A 13,208-nucleotide genomic window follows, 5' to 3' on the forward strand; every position below is an offset into this window, starting at 1 on the left:
TCCTCTCCCCTCCTCTACTCCAGATAATCCTTTACTGTTCTCTCCTCACCCCCTGGCCGACCGTTCGACCTTCAGGATACTTCATCTGCAGCCACACACACACACACGCTGCTACTGCTGCGACTGAGTTTCCCACTCTCTCTGTCTCACACACACAGAAACTCACACAGAAAGGGATATAGAGAAGAGAGAGAGACAGAGAAATAGCAAGCAGCCCTTGAGAGTAGGGCTTCACACTTTTTATTGAGGCCTGGTGACATGAAGAACTCTACTGGGATGGTAAGATCACTTGTTTACTTCTCTGACTGTCTCTCTCTCTCTCTCTCTCTCTCTCTCTCTCTCTCTCTCTCTCTCGCTCTCTCTCCCTCTCTCTCTCTCTCTCTCTCTCTCTCTCTCTCTCTCTCTCTCTCTCTCTCTCTCTCTCTCTCGCTCTCTCTCTCTCTCTCTCTCTCTCTCTAAAAATGTCAATACCAGTGTGTTTACATTCAAATTAACTAGTTGTTTCCTCAGAAAATTCCCATTTTGGCATGTCCCACATCAAGATTTGAACCCACTTTATTTAACCTCTTGACCTGGGAAAACATGATTTATTATGAAGTTCAACACGTGCTCTTCATGACAGAATGTTACAATGAGGTGAAATGAATAGATTGACAGAATGACATGACCCTAAAGGCAGTCTACTCATAGAATGATGACCCATGTGTGTTTGGTGTTATCTTGGCTGTGCCTACAGTAGCAGCTTAGGTATTGGTGTATTGGCGCTAGTGTTTTGGTGATTCAGTGAAATTGTTTGTGATACTGAACATGTGGGCTATACTGTCTCTGCAAGAAGGCTTTGGAAGTGAAAGAAGTACTCAACTTTAGAAAAAAATACTAAATGAATTGAAATGAGCAAATATTTAGTCAATTCAATTGAACATTAGTTGTATGTTTTATATGAATCATTGCATTATTAGGCTTAAAGCTAGAATCTGCAGTTAATATAATAACAAAACAGAAACCCCACCTTTGTTTTGGTAAAAACTGAGGGACGGGGCTGGAGAAATGTAACCACTCTCAAATTCATAGACAGAGCTATGGATGCAAAGACTGACCATCTATGGTATTAAAATGACAGTTTTAACCATGTTTTAACGCTATACAGTGTGTGTTTACATTTACGTTGTTGACAAACATTGGAGTAAAACAAGCTTATATTTTGGGTTCTGATGGGTTACAACAGTTGATCTAAGCTCATGAAGCATTTATAAGTGTTTATAAATCCAAAAATGGATGTAGCAACTAAAGATTCTTGCTTCAATAGGTATTACAGTTTGATTGGTGTCAACATGTTTCCCCACCATAAAGCATTATGTGCAGTTCAGATATAATAACAAATTCATCTTTATATCTGACATGGTAGTAACTAGATTCCATTAATTAACAGTGTCTCTTATACAGAAGGACGTATAATCAAATAAGGGACCTAGAGAGGATGTGTTATTTCAGTTGTGATTCATCTCTCTTCTCACAGCCGCTGTAGCGTGCAGAGTGCCCTCAGTCTGGCCAGAGACTGGGATTGACTATACTGAACATAGACCTTCCATAATAGTCTTATGTATTAGTGTAAATGGCAAGAGGTCATTGGTAGTGGCTATGTCAAAGCTACTTACTGTATATGGGAGCGTATTCCTGACATAATTCAATTCAAATTGGGAGTTGATTTTTGCCATAATCAACCTCACAGTCAAATAGTTGGATGGTCAAACTCCTGGATTTAGCCACATGGCTTCATTGTTTTGAACTGATTCTCCTGCCAACAAATACCATTGCAAGATATATGATCACAGTGTACACTGATATTATATAATGCTAATATATTATTGTCCAAATGTGTAGCAGAACCCCACACCAGTCTGATTGAATGGCCCCCTCTGTAGCAGCCATGACCCCAGAGCAGCTCCTGGGCCCGCAGGTATTCAGTCCTGTAGGGGAAATAAAGGTCTTGCCTGAGGAGGAACGAGGGGAGGAGTCTGACCCCTGTCCCCAGGAAGTGATGGACTGCTATGGCCACTCCCCCTCAATGACTCACAGCCCCAGCACCGACAGGTGGGTCAGGAAACAAACAGACAACAGACAGAACACACACACACACACACACACACACACACACACACAGAAACACCCACAAAGGGAGGCAAGGGAGAGAGAGTGAAACACAGTGAGGAAGAGAGAGGATAAGAACACATGGTACAAGAAGGAGGGGGGTTAGAGAAGTTGTATGTGAGGTTATTCATAGAAGAATCATTTAATAAGGGGATTTAAATGATGTACAATAACATCCATTGACTCTCTCTTACATCCTCCTTGCCTGGGTCCCAAATGTCTCCTTATTCCCTATATAGTGCACTACTTTAGACCAGAGCCCTGTGGTGTCATATAAAGGGAATAGTGTGCCATTAGGGACTCATCCCTGGACTCTCTGTTTTGCCCTGTGTTGACTTTGTCTCTCTGTTGTCCTGCAGTCTTAGCAGTGAGGAGCCCTTCTGTCGTATCTGCCACGAGGGAGGGGGTGTCGGGGAGCTGCTCTCCCCCTGTGAGTGTGCAGGGACGCTGGCCATGGTCCACCGAGGCTGCCTGGAACACTGGCTCACTGCCTCCAACAGCAGCCGCTGTGAACTCTGCCACCACCAGTACGCCCTGGAGAGACTGCCCAAGCCACTCACTGAGGTAGGGGAGAAAGAGTAGGGTGAAGTTACCCCTGGACGCTGATCTTGGGTCAGTTGATCATTTATACTCACTGTTGGTTAAGGTTAGGATTAAGGGAGGGGAAGCTGATCCTAGATCTGTACTTCATGGAAATTTTACTGTGGCGTTAGGTGAGACGGAGACATATGCGCTCACATGCATGAAGGCATAGACACATCACTACGGTGAAGCATGGTTGTGGCAGCATCATGCTGTGGGGATATTTTTAGAGGCAGGGACTGGGAGAGTTATCAGGATCGAGGGAAAGCTGAACAGAGCAAAGTACAGAAAGAACCTTGATGAAAACTTGTTCCAGAGAGCTCAGGACCTCAGAAGGGGGTGAAGGTTCACCTTCCAACAGGACAACGACCCTAAGCACACAGTCAAGACAAAGCAGGAGTAGCTTCGGGACAAGTCTCTGAATGTCCTTGAGTGGTCCAGCCAGAGCCCGGACTTGAACCCGATCAAACATCTCTGCAGAGACCTGAAAATAGCTGTGCAGTGACGCTGCCAAAGGTGCTTCAACAAAGTAATGAGTAAAGGGTCAGAATATTTATGTAAATGTGATATTTTCAGTTTGTTTACTTTATTAACTTTGCTAAAAATGTGAAAAAACATTTTCTTCTTTGTTATTATGGGGTATAGTGTGAAGATTGATGAGGGGGAAAAACTATTTCATACGTTTTAGAATAAGACTGTAAAGTAACAAAATGTGGGAAAAGTACTTTCCGTATGTACTGTACATCAACTATATTATGCAGTCTCAATTTATCAGGACTGAGGTCACTTTCAATTCACTTCCTGAATTGACTCAATTGAAATGGAATTTACCCCAACCCGCCTGTCACTTCATTTCAAACCCATTAAGGAATATACAAACTGCTGTCTCAACGATAGTCTTCATAGAAGAGAAGAAAACAAACATTATTCAGGTTGCAGATAGATATATATAATGTGTAGAACTGCAACGATTCCCGATACTACAGTCCACATAACCCTATCTATTCTATTCAATACATTTCTATCTGGCCATTGTGTAACAATTCACCCTCCTGAACAGAGCCCCTAGCTGGATTCACATTGGAGTGTCTGATGTCACTGACTGCTTTTACCAGTAAAGCCACTTAGCCTGAGAAACAGATTAGATGGTGTTTCCTGTCACTAGCTGTAGCTGAGCTGCAGCTGCTCCATAGAGTTTGATAGATGGTTCACTTGGCCCAAACACTGTTTTAGCATGGGCACAGTGATATCAAGGGCTTTCATCATTGTGAAGTAGTCAACTGGGTGGGACTTGCAATGGCTTAAGGAAGGATCCCAGAATTCCATCCAGGTCAGCAGAAGGGGTCAGCCAATTAAATATATTCCTGAGAAAACATTCCATAATGGCAGGTGGCAGTGAATAACCAACCTTGGCTTTAGCCTATACTTCCAGATTATATACACTCCAGCACAGTAAGTGGTGCTCTGCACCTTTTTCGTTTATTTAGAAACTGGCAATTCCCTCTCAGAAGTAGAAAAAGAGGAGATTGTCTACTTTAAATGGAGACAGCATTGCCCTCAATGGCACTGCCCATGCTGAAACAGAAGCAGCCATTGCAAAGATATGAGCTTTGTAATGCATCTCTATGAGATTCCTCAGGACAGGATAGGACATTACGTCGTCTTGTATTAATGGTCTCCTCCCAGCCTATCGCATGTGTGTTGGCCACTGGCACCGGGTAATCTGTTAAGAACCATGTGTTGTATGGAGGGAGCTAATGTACGAGACACACACACACACACACACAGAGTAGGAGACAAAACAACAGCTGATCTGACAGATGAATGGAGATATGGCCTGGTCCATCACCACAGCGTTTAATATTCAGTGGTTAACATTTTAAAGTCTCAAATTCTAAAGTGAAATGTGATTTTCGATACTCATCCAAAAGCCAAAAGCCAACACCATCTAGTGTAGATACTGTACTTGTACATAACAGTGATTTAGATTGTTCTGTTGTCTGGTCTACCCACTCTAACTTTATGTTCCCTGGCCTCCTCTCTGTGTCAGTGAATGAAGTCATGCGATGCTTAATGTCATTTTGAATTGAACTGATATTACCGTCATTCTATCCATTCTAATTACAGTACATCCCCCACCTCCCCCGTCCCCTATCTCCCTCCCTCCTTTCCTCAGTGGCTGGGCTCACCAGCCATGCAGCACCAGAGACGGACGCTCTGCGGTGACGTCATCTGCTTCCTGTTCATCACGCCGCTGGCTAGCCTATCAGGATGGCTGTGTGTGCAGGGTGCCATGGACCTGTATTTCAGTAACAGTATGGAGGCTGTTGGACTCATGGTGCTCACCCTGGCTCTCTTCACCATCTACTGCTTCTGGACTGTGGTGAGTTGTTGGGGCTGTTGTGGGTTGGGGTTACATTGGGATTGTGTATCGTAGTGGAGGCTGGTGGGAGGAGCTATAGGAGGACAGGCTGGAATGGAATAAACAGAACAGTATCAAACACAGAAACCATGTTTGACTCTGTTCCATTTATTCCGTTGCAGCCATTACAATGAGCCCGTCCTCCTATAGCTCCTTCCACCAGCCTCCACTGGTATATAGTGTAATGGTGGAACAAAGTAAATAGAATAAAACTAATTATTAATGGGTTAATGCAAGATTGTTTCTACTTCCCCAGAGTCAGCTGAACTCATGGACACATTTTTAAGTCTCTGTGGCCAGTATAAAGAAAGCTAGAGGTAGTTTCACCAATGCTAACTAGCGTTAAGCGCAATGACAAAGTCTATGGGATCAGCTAGCTGATTGTGCTAAAGCTAGCTGATCCCATAGACTTCCATTCATTACTATCTGTCAGAGATGATACTGTAAACCAAAGCCAGCTGTTATTGGGCAGTTTCCCATTTAAAACCTTTTTAATGTGTACGTGTACGTGGACGTTCCCTCTCTCAAGTGAGCATGTTTGAGCATGCTTACCTATGTACTCTCACGTGGAAAGCATGCTTACCTATGTACTCTCACGTGGAAAGCATGCTTACCTATGTACTCTCACGTGGAAAGCATGCTTACCTATGTACTCTCACGTGGAAAGCATGCTTACCTATGTACTCTCACGTGGAAAGCATGCTTACCTATGTACTCTCACGTGGAAAGCATGCTTACCTATGTACTCTCACGTGGAAAGCATGCATTACCTATGTACTCTCACGTGGAAAGCATGCTTACCTATGTACTCTCACGTGGAAAGCATGCTTATCTATGTACTCTCTCATGGAAAGCATGCTTACCTATGTACTCTCTCGTGGAAAGCATGCTTACCTATGTACTCTCTCGTGGAAAGCATGCTTACCTATGTACTCTCTCGTGGAAAGCATGCTTACCTATGTACTCTCTGTGGAAAGCATGCTTACCTATGTACTCTCTCGTGGAAAGCATGCTTACCTATGTACTCTCTCGTGGAAAGCATGCTTACCTATGTACTCTCACGTGGAAAGCATGCTTACCTATGTACTCTCACGTGGAAAGCATGCTTACCTATGTACTCTCACGTGGAAAGCATGCTTACCTATGTACTCTCACGTGGAAAGCATGCTTACCTATGTACTCTCTCGTGGAAAGCATGCTTATCTATGTACTCTCTCGTGGAAAGCATGCTTACCTATGTACTCTCACGTGGAAAGCATGCTTATCTATGTACTCTCACGTGGAAAGCATGCTTACCTATGTACTCTCTCGTGGAAAGCATGCTTACCTATGTAGCATCTCACGTGGAAAGCATGCTTACCTATGTCTCTCACGTGGAAAGCATCTATGTGGAAAGCATGCTTACCTATGTACTCTCTCGTGGAAAGCATGCCTATCTATGTACTCTCACGTGGAAAGCATGCTTACCTATGTACTCTCTCGTGGAAATGCATGCGTGGAAAGCATTATCTATGTGGAAAGCATGCTCTATCGTGGAAAGCATGCTTACCTATGTACTCTCTCGTGGAAAGCATGCTTACCTATGTACTCTCTCGTGGAAAGCATGCTTATCTATGTACTCTCTCACGTGGAAAGCATGCTTACCTATGTACTCTCACGTGGAAAGCATGCTTACCTATGTACTCTCACGTGGAAAGCATGCTTACCTATGTACTCTCTCGTGGAAAGCATGCTTACCTATGTACTCTCACGTGGAAAGCATGCTTACCTATGTACTCTCAGGTAGAAAGCATGCTTATCTATGTACTCTCTCGTGGAAAGCATGCTTACCTATGTACTCTCTCGTGGAAAGCATGCTTACCTATGTACTCTCTCGTGGAAAGCATGCTTATCTATGTACTCTCTCGTGGAAAGCATGCTTACCTATGTACTCTCTCGTGGAAAGCATGCCTATCTATGTACTCTCACGTGGAAAGCATGCTTACCTATGTACATCTCTTGTGGAAAGCATGCTTATCTATTATCTATGCTTACTACTCTCGTGGAAAGCATGCTTACCTATGTACTCTCTCGTGGAAAGCATGCTTACCTATGTACTCTCTCGTGGAAAGCATGCTTATCTATGTACTCTCTCGTGGAAAGCATGCTTACCTATGTACTCTCTCGTGGAAAGCATGCTTATCTATGTACTCTCACGTGGAAAGCATGCTTATCTATGTACTCTCTCGTGGAAAGCATGCTTATCTATGTACTCTCACGTGGAAAGCATGCTTACCTATGTACTCTCACGTGGAAAGCATGCTTATCTATGTACTCTCTCGTGGAAAGCATGCTTATCTATGTACTCTCTCGTGGAAAGCATGCTTATCTATGTACTCTCTCGTGGAAAGCATGCTTACCTATGTACTCTCACGTGGAAAGCATGCTTACCTATGTACTCTCACGTAGAAAGCATGCTTATCTATGTACTCTCTCGTGGAAAGCATGCTTACCTATGTACTCTCACGTAGAAAGCATGCTTATCTATGTACTCTCTCGTGGAAAGCATGCTTATCTATGTACTCTCTCGTGGAAAGCATGCTTATCTATGTACTCTCTCGTGGAAAGCATGCTTATCTATGTACTCTCTCGTGGAAAGCATGCTTATCTATGTACTCTCTTGTGGAAAGCATGCTTACCTATGTACTCTCTCGTGGAAAGCATGCTTACCTATGTACTCTCACGTGGAAAGCAAGCATGCATGCTTATCTATGTATGCTCTCTCGTGGAAAGCATGCTTATCTATGTACTCTCTCGTGGAAAGCATGCTTATCTATGTACTCTCTTGTGGAAAGCATGCTTATCTATGTACTCTCTCGTGGAAAGCATGCTTATCTATGTACTCTCTCGTGGAAAGCATGCTTACCTATGTACTCTCTCGTGGAAAGCATGCTTACCTATGTGGAAAGCACTCTATGTCTCGTGGAAAGCATGCTTACCTATGTACTCTCTCGTGGAAAGCATGCTTATCTATGTACTCTCACGTGGAAAGCATGCTTACCTATGTACTCTCTCGTGGAAAGCATGCTTACCTATGTACTCTCTCGTGGAAAGCATGCTTACCTATGTACGTGGAAAGCATGCTCTATGTGGAAAGCATGCTTATCTATGTACTCTCACGTGGAAGCATGCATGCTTACCTATGTACTCTCTCGTGGAAAGCATGCTTACCTATGTACCTCTCACGTGGAAAGCATGCTTACCTATGTACTCTCACATGCTTAAGAAAGCATGCTTACCTATGTACTCTCTCGTGGAAAGCATGCTTACCTGGAAAGCATGTAGTCTATGTACTCTCGTGGAAAGCATACCTTACCTATGTACTCTCTCGTGGAAAGCATGCTTACCTATGTACTCTCACGTGGAAAGCATGCTTATCTATGTACTCTCACGTAGAAAGCATGCTTACCTATGTACTCTCACGTGGAAAGCATGCTTACCTATGTACTCTCACGTGGAAAGCATGCTTACCTATGTACTCTCACGTGGAAAGCATGCTTACCTATGTACTCTCACGTGGAAAGCATGTTTATCTATGTACTAGTACTACCAATTGGTTAATGTCATTAGAAACACTTATCTTCCTCTATCTTTATTAATACAAAACATAGAAATGCTCTGTTTTCACATATGTTGATGTTGGGGTGGTGCTGGAGTGAACATGAAGTTGAATATTTAAAAAAACGTCCCTTTAAGCCACTGTCTGGTAAAAATCAACTGCTCTCTTCCACCACCAGGTGTCGCTGCGCTACCACATCCACCTGTTCAGGACGTGGAAACAGACAGACCAGAGAGTTAGGCTACAGATCCCCCGACCAGCACGAACCATGCACACACACCACACACTGAACCTCAGCTTCCTTAGCAAGGACACCAGAAAGGAGACTGTGGTGTAGATGGAGTGGAACTGGGTGCAGTGTCCACGATACTTTGGCAAGAAGACTGTGATGTAGCCAGAATGGGACGGGGTCTAGTGTCACATTTCTAGTGTCACATTTAACAGGTCCCCAGTGTCCGGTCTGGAGCGTGAAGTCACAAGCTCTGCTGGTTGGCTACTGCATAGCAACCTAGTGGTGCCAAAAGCCCTGGTCTGCCCTAAAAAGCCTATGTCAACCATCGCCAGAACGGCCAAACATATATAAACATATACATATTTTTACGCCCGTTTTGGACTCCAAAATGTGTTCAATCCCGATGGTGAATTATTTAAAAGTTCGCTACAAATCGAGAAATTGTATTAAATAGTGATCCATTCTGACTGCTACATTTGTCATCACACAGGATCAGGTGCTGACTCAGTCCAATCAGGGACCATAAAGCTACGAGCAGGCTCTCTCAGGCAGGATGAAAACGACTACATCGACCATGATCCTTCGCTAGTTACTGCCACTTTCACCATGATCCTTAGTGATTCTTTGGCGCCATTCAGCAATATGGTCCGCTTCAAATTCAAATAATTCCATGCGCCATCGGGAGCTTTCATAGGAACTCGTGGATGACGTCAGCGCTATCACCATCTACTGGTTTTAATGTATATGGTTTCCTGGGCAAGTATACTTTGGTGTAGCTGGAGTGGGACTGGTCCCAGTATCCACTGTACGCTCAGCAAGGAGACTGTGGTGTAGCTGGATTGAAACCAGGCCAGATCTCACTAAGGATACAGTGGTGTTGCTGTAATGGGACTGGGCCCAGTCCTCATGCTGCTTCAACAAGGATACAAGGTTCATTTCTTTAGAATAAGGCCCCATCTCTACACTTTTTTAACAAAGACTTGGATCAAGGAGACAGCAATGAAAATGTTCTACCAAGGAACCTTCAGAGGACCAAACCTTTCTCTGCGGAGAATCCTTTTTATATATTTATAGACACCAGCCTTTGAGACTTACTCAGTTGAACATAACTATTTTCTAAAGACTGTTTTGTAAAAGAGTGATGAGATTAATGACAATGAAATTGATGTCCCACTCCCAGTTGATGTTGGGCCCAGAGTTTTATCCAACCCTGTTCCCAGACTATGAAAAACAACAACTCTTGGACTCTTGTTTAGAATGACTAGTTATCGTTCACTAAACACGCTTTGTTACACCTGCAAATAACTACCTTAGACGTGCAAACATCTTTAAAGGACATTTCACTCAAAAGGTTTGGTAGCTATATTCCTCAATGATGAACACTGTCTAATTTCCTGGTTTCCTGCTTCTTAACAACCAACGTTGTGGGATGTGGCTACATTTTTACATCCGACTACTTTGAGGTTTGAAAACATCTGACAAACTTTGACTTGAAAGTGTAATGTCGCTTTAAGTGACATTTGAAAACAATCTTTCCTGAGGACCACAAAGTCAGAAATGTTGCTTTGACGATCTGTGATGTTTATACAAATCTTTAGTTCCACTTTATACTAAGTTTGTCACTACAAACACTGTGGCTAATTACTGTTGTAATATCACTACTAGAGTAACTTCAGCATTACTACAGAGGTATAAGAGAACCATTTTATGTAAAGGGTTATCCATTGTCTTTCCAGGCACAGGCTATACCAAACCACACCAACAATAAACCAAACACTGACATTAGTTAAGGAAAAATCTTTATTGAAATCATAAGTATTTTGGTGCATAAGGACAAGCCAACATTGAGTTTCTACGGACGTCAATCGGACGTTCAGAGGATGTTACAGTTAGTTGTTTTTATAAATAGAAAGAAAATAAAGTTTCAGAAATAAAATAAAGAAACAATATTGCAAAGCCACCAAAGTACCTGTCAAACACAGGAAAAGCATCCTGTCCACATACTTCCTCTCTCAATGGCAAAAAGTGCTGCAGTTTAAAGGGTAAAAACACCAGAAAACATTCATCTTACAGTTAGTTATAGTACTAACATACTGTAACACCATACAAGTGGAACAATCTGTCATTTTCCCAAACAGGATTTTAAACAGTCAGGACACAAGGCATATTCATACTGTATGACAAATGAAACATATTTTCTTAAAAACTTTGACAATTGAATGATGTGGCATTAAAGACAGTAAGGGGCATATGAATGTCACTCGCAGCAAGCGGGAGGAGAGATGTGTTAGGAACACCAGAATAGCAGGACAAACGCCATGTCGCTGCTTAAAGACTACAAGCCTGGTCCCAGATCTGTCTGTGCTGTTTAGACAAATGACCATAGGAGTTGACTAGACAGCACTAACAGATCTGCAATTTTAAAGGGCTACCCACTATTTTTCCAGGTACAGGCAACTATACAACCAGCCAAACTCTTGCATTAGTTTAGGAAAAATCTGCATTGAAATCACACACATTTGTGTAGCAGTGCTCCCAAATCACCATCAAGCTCCCACAGGGCACATTAATAATACCATTGGTGACATGGCCAGTGTGAAATGACACCCACTTTCCTGTGCAGTGCCCACGCTGTGGTTCATGGCAAAGTAACGCACTATGTAGGGGATAGGATGTCATTGTAGCCGTTCCAGTGGTATTCCTGGGAATTCCCGGGTCGGATGCATGTTCTCAGCTCAGAATTGTGAAAGGGGGAAGGTGGAGTTACATAACAGAGCAACTCTCGTTTGTTCCCCCCGGAGCCTGGAAAACATACAACAGTGTCAGTTAAGAGATACACACGCTCAGCCTCTTGACACATGCCTCGTGCAAACACTCAAACATACAATTAGTACAGCAATGATCACCCACACACCTCACACAAACAATTAGACTCATAATGTGTGCGTTGGCCAGCACACAGCAAGCATGGTTCATGCAGGGGTGAGGAACACACAGCAAGCTGAGCAAGCTGTGTCATCACACGGGAGGAACAGCAGCCATTTGCAATGAGGTGTTGCAGGCCACTTCATTTCGGATGCACCCTAGGCCGTACTTCAGCCCACAGGCTCTGTTCAAAACTAGTGCTTTAAGAACCATTTTGATATTAAACATTTTGAAATGATTATGGATTATGTATTAGAAATGTGTATGGTGCCATTCAGTCATTGGAATAGGCTGATAGACGCCAAGCAGAGTTTCCAACCATGTCATTTTGTTTGGCTTCTGATCATTTTAGTGCCATTTTTTAAAATAATTTTGCCATAATCATCATCAGCAGCTTTGTTCAAAATACCTGCAATGTCTTCATTACCCAATCCTGGAACTGTGTGAAAGAGCCAGACCTTGTGTGTAGTACATGTGAAGATCATTGCAATCAGGAACTCACACATATTGATTGGATTTCTGGATAAATGGGAAATAAGTTGGAACCTCCAGTACCTGCATTTGTGTCTAAAAGAAATGGCTATTTAAGAATGTTGGACCCCACAAAAGCCATAACAAGTGTCCTATATAGGGAATAGAATGCCAAATGGGACTTGCTATGACACCCTACAGGTTAGGTTATGGAGCATTAAGAGCTGTAGTATGGATTAGACAAACAGGGGCTTCGACCCAAATGGCCCCCTCATCTTTATAGTGCACTATATAGGGAATAGGGGGCGATTTGAGACACATCCAGGGAGTCAACAGCCGCGCTGTAGACAGTCACCTCACCTCCATCGGTCTGTGTCATGAGACAGGCTGTTCACAACACCAGACAGCACTTCCTTTTCCTTCTCTTGGGCTTTTCCATCAAGGGGAATGGAGATCAAAAACACAGTACTGATGAGTTTCCCATGGGTACAGGCCTGGGTACAGCATTTACCTGTCTGCTGAGGAGCAGCGTGTTCAGAGGTTTTCTGAGGGAGGGAGGGATGCATGCATGCGTGGACAGATCAGTGTGGATTTACACATCTCCTGGGGTGTGTGTGTTTACCTGTCTCCTGAGGTAGTGAACATCACTCCCTTCCATAAACTCTTCGTCAACCTCCACATCGGAGTCGTCCTCTCCTCTCTCCTGCACACGCAGCTCTGCGGTCTCCTAGTGATGATGACAGCCAATGAACATCAAACATCCGCTCACAGCTATACTGATTGGAGTAGGGTGAGGTTTCCCCCTAGACGTTGATTTGTCAGTTTTCCAT

The 13,208-nt window shown here is 43.4% G+C and overlaps 2 protein-coding genes across 7 annotated transcripts in view; one reads left to right on the top strand and one right to left on the bottom strand.

Moving 5' to 3' along the window:
- zgc:158785 (uncharacterized protein LOC791214 homolog) lies at positions 1-10,942 on the top strand. 3 transcript variants are annotated; one of them, XM_042318852.1, is made up of 6 exons: positions 1-279; positions 1,882-2,091; positions 2,508-2,712; positions 4,907-5,113; positions 5,409-5,469; positions 8,929-9,017. In XM_042318852.1, exons 2-5 carry the CDS (start codon positions 1,907-1,909, stop codon positions 5,436-5,438), a joined length of 627 nt encoding a protein of 208 aa, XP_042174786.1. In that variant the 5' UTR covers positions 1-279; positions 1,882-1,906; the 3' UTR covers positions 5,439-5,469; positions 8,929-9,017. The 3 variants fall into 3 exon arrangements, with proteins under 3 accessions (XP_042174786.1, XP_024264160.2, XP_042174784.1); XM_024408392.2 differs by lacking the exon at positions 5,409-5,469 and having other exon boundaries at positions 6-279; positions 8,929-10,942; XM_042318850.1 differs by lacking the exon at positions 5,409-5,469 and having other exon boundaries at positions 6-279; positions 1,885-2,091; positions 8,929-10,942.
- lmnl3 (lamin L3) overlaps positions 10,769-13,208 on the bottom strand; it is a 17,547-nt gene continuing 15,107 nt past the window's right edge. For 2 of the 4 annotated variants that reach the window (XM_042318847.1, XM_042318849.1), the window contains 3 exons: positions 13,001-13,105; positions 12,739-12,808; positions 10,769-11,784 (listed from right to left, as the gene is read on the bottom strand). In XM_042318847.1, the coding sequence (XP_042174781.1) occupies positions 12,770-12,808; positions 13,001-13,105 (144 nt within the window). In that variant the 3' untranslated portion in view covers positions 10,769-11,784; positions 12,739-12,769. The remainder of the gene's footprint in view (positions 11,785-12,738; positions 12,809-13,000; positions 13,106-13,208) is intronic. The other 2 variants (XM_042318846.1, XM_042318848.1) reach the window with 1 other exon arrangement.

The sequence above is a fragment of the Oncorhynchus tshawytscha genome, unplaced genomic scaffold (assembly GCF_018296145.1).
Source record: "Oncorhynchus tshawytscha isolate Ot180627B unplaced genomic scaffold, Otsh_v2.0 Un_contig_8142_pilon_pilon, whole genome shotgun sequence".
NCBI classification, from domain to species: domain Eukaryota; kingdom Metazoa; phylum Chordata; class Actinopteri; order Salmoniformes; family Salmonidae; genus Oncorhynchus; species Oncorhynchus tshawytscha.

Bases quoted from the DNA above. Each gene is read 5' to 3' on its own strand.
- zgc:158785 (XM_024408392.2), top strand. From the start codon at position 1,907: ATGGCCCCCTCTGTAGCAGCCATGACCCCAGAGCAGCTCCTGGGCCCG. The intron at 2,092-2,507 runs GTGGGTCAGGAA...GTTGTCCTGCAG, and splicing joins CACAGCCCCAGCACCGACAG to TCTTAGCAGTGAGGAGCCCT. The intron at 2,713-4,906 runs GTAGGGGAGAAA...TCCTTTCCTCAG, and splicing joins TGCCCAAGCCACTCACTGAG to TGGCTGGGCTCACCAGCCAT.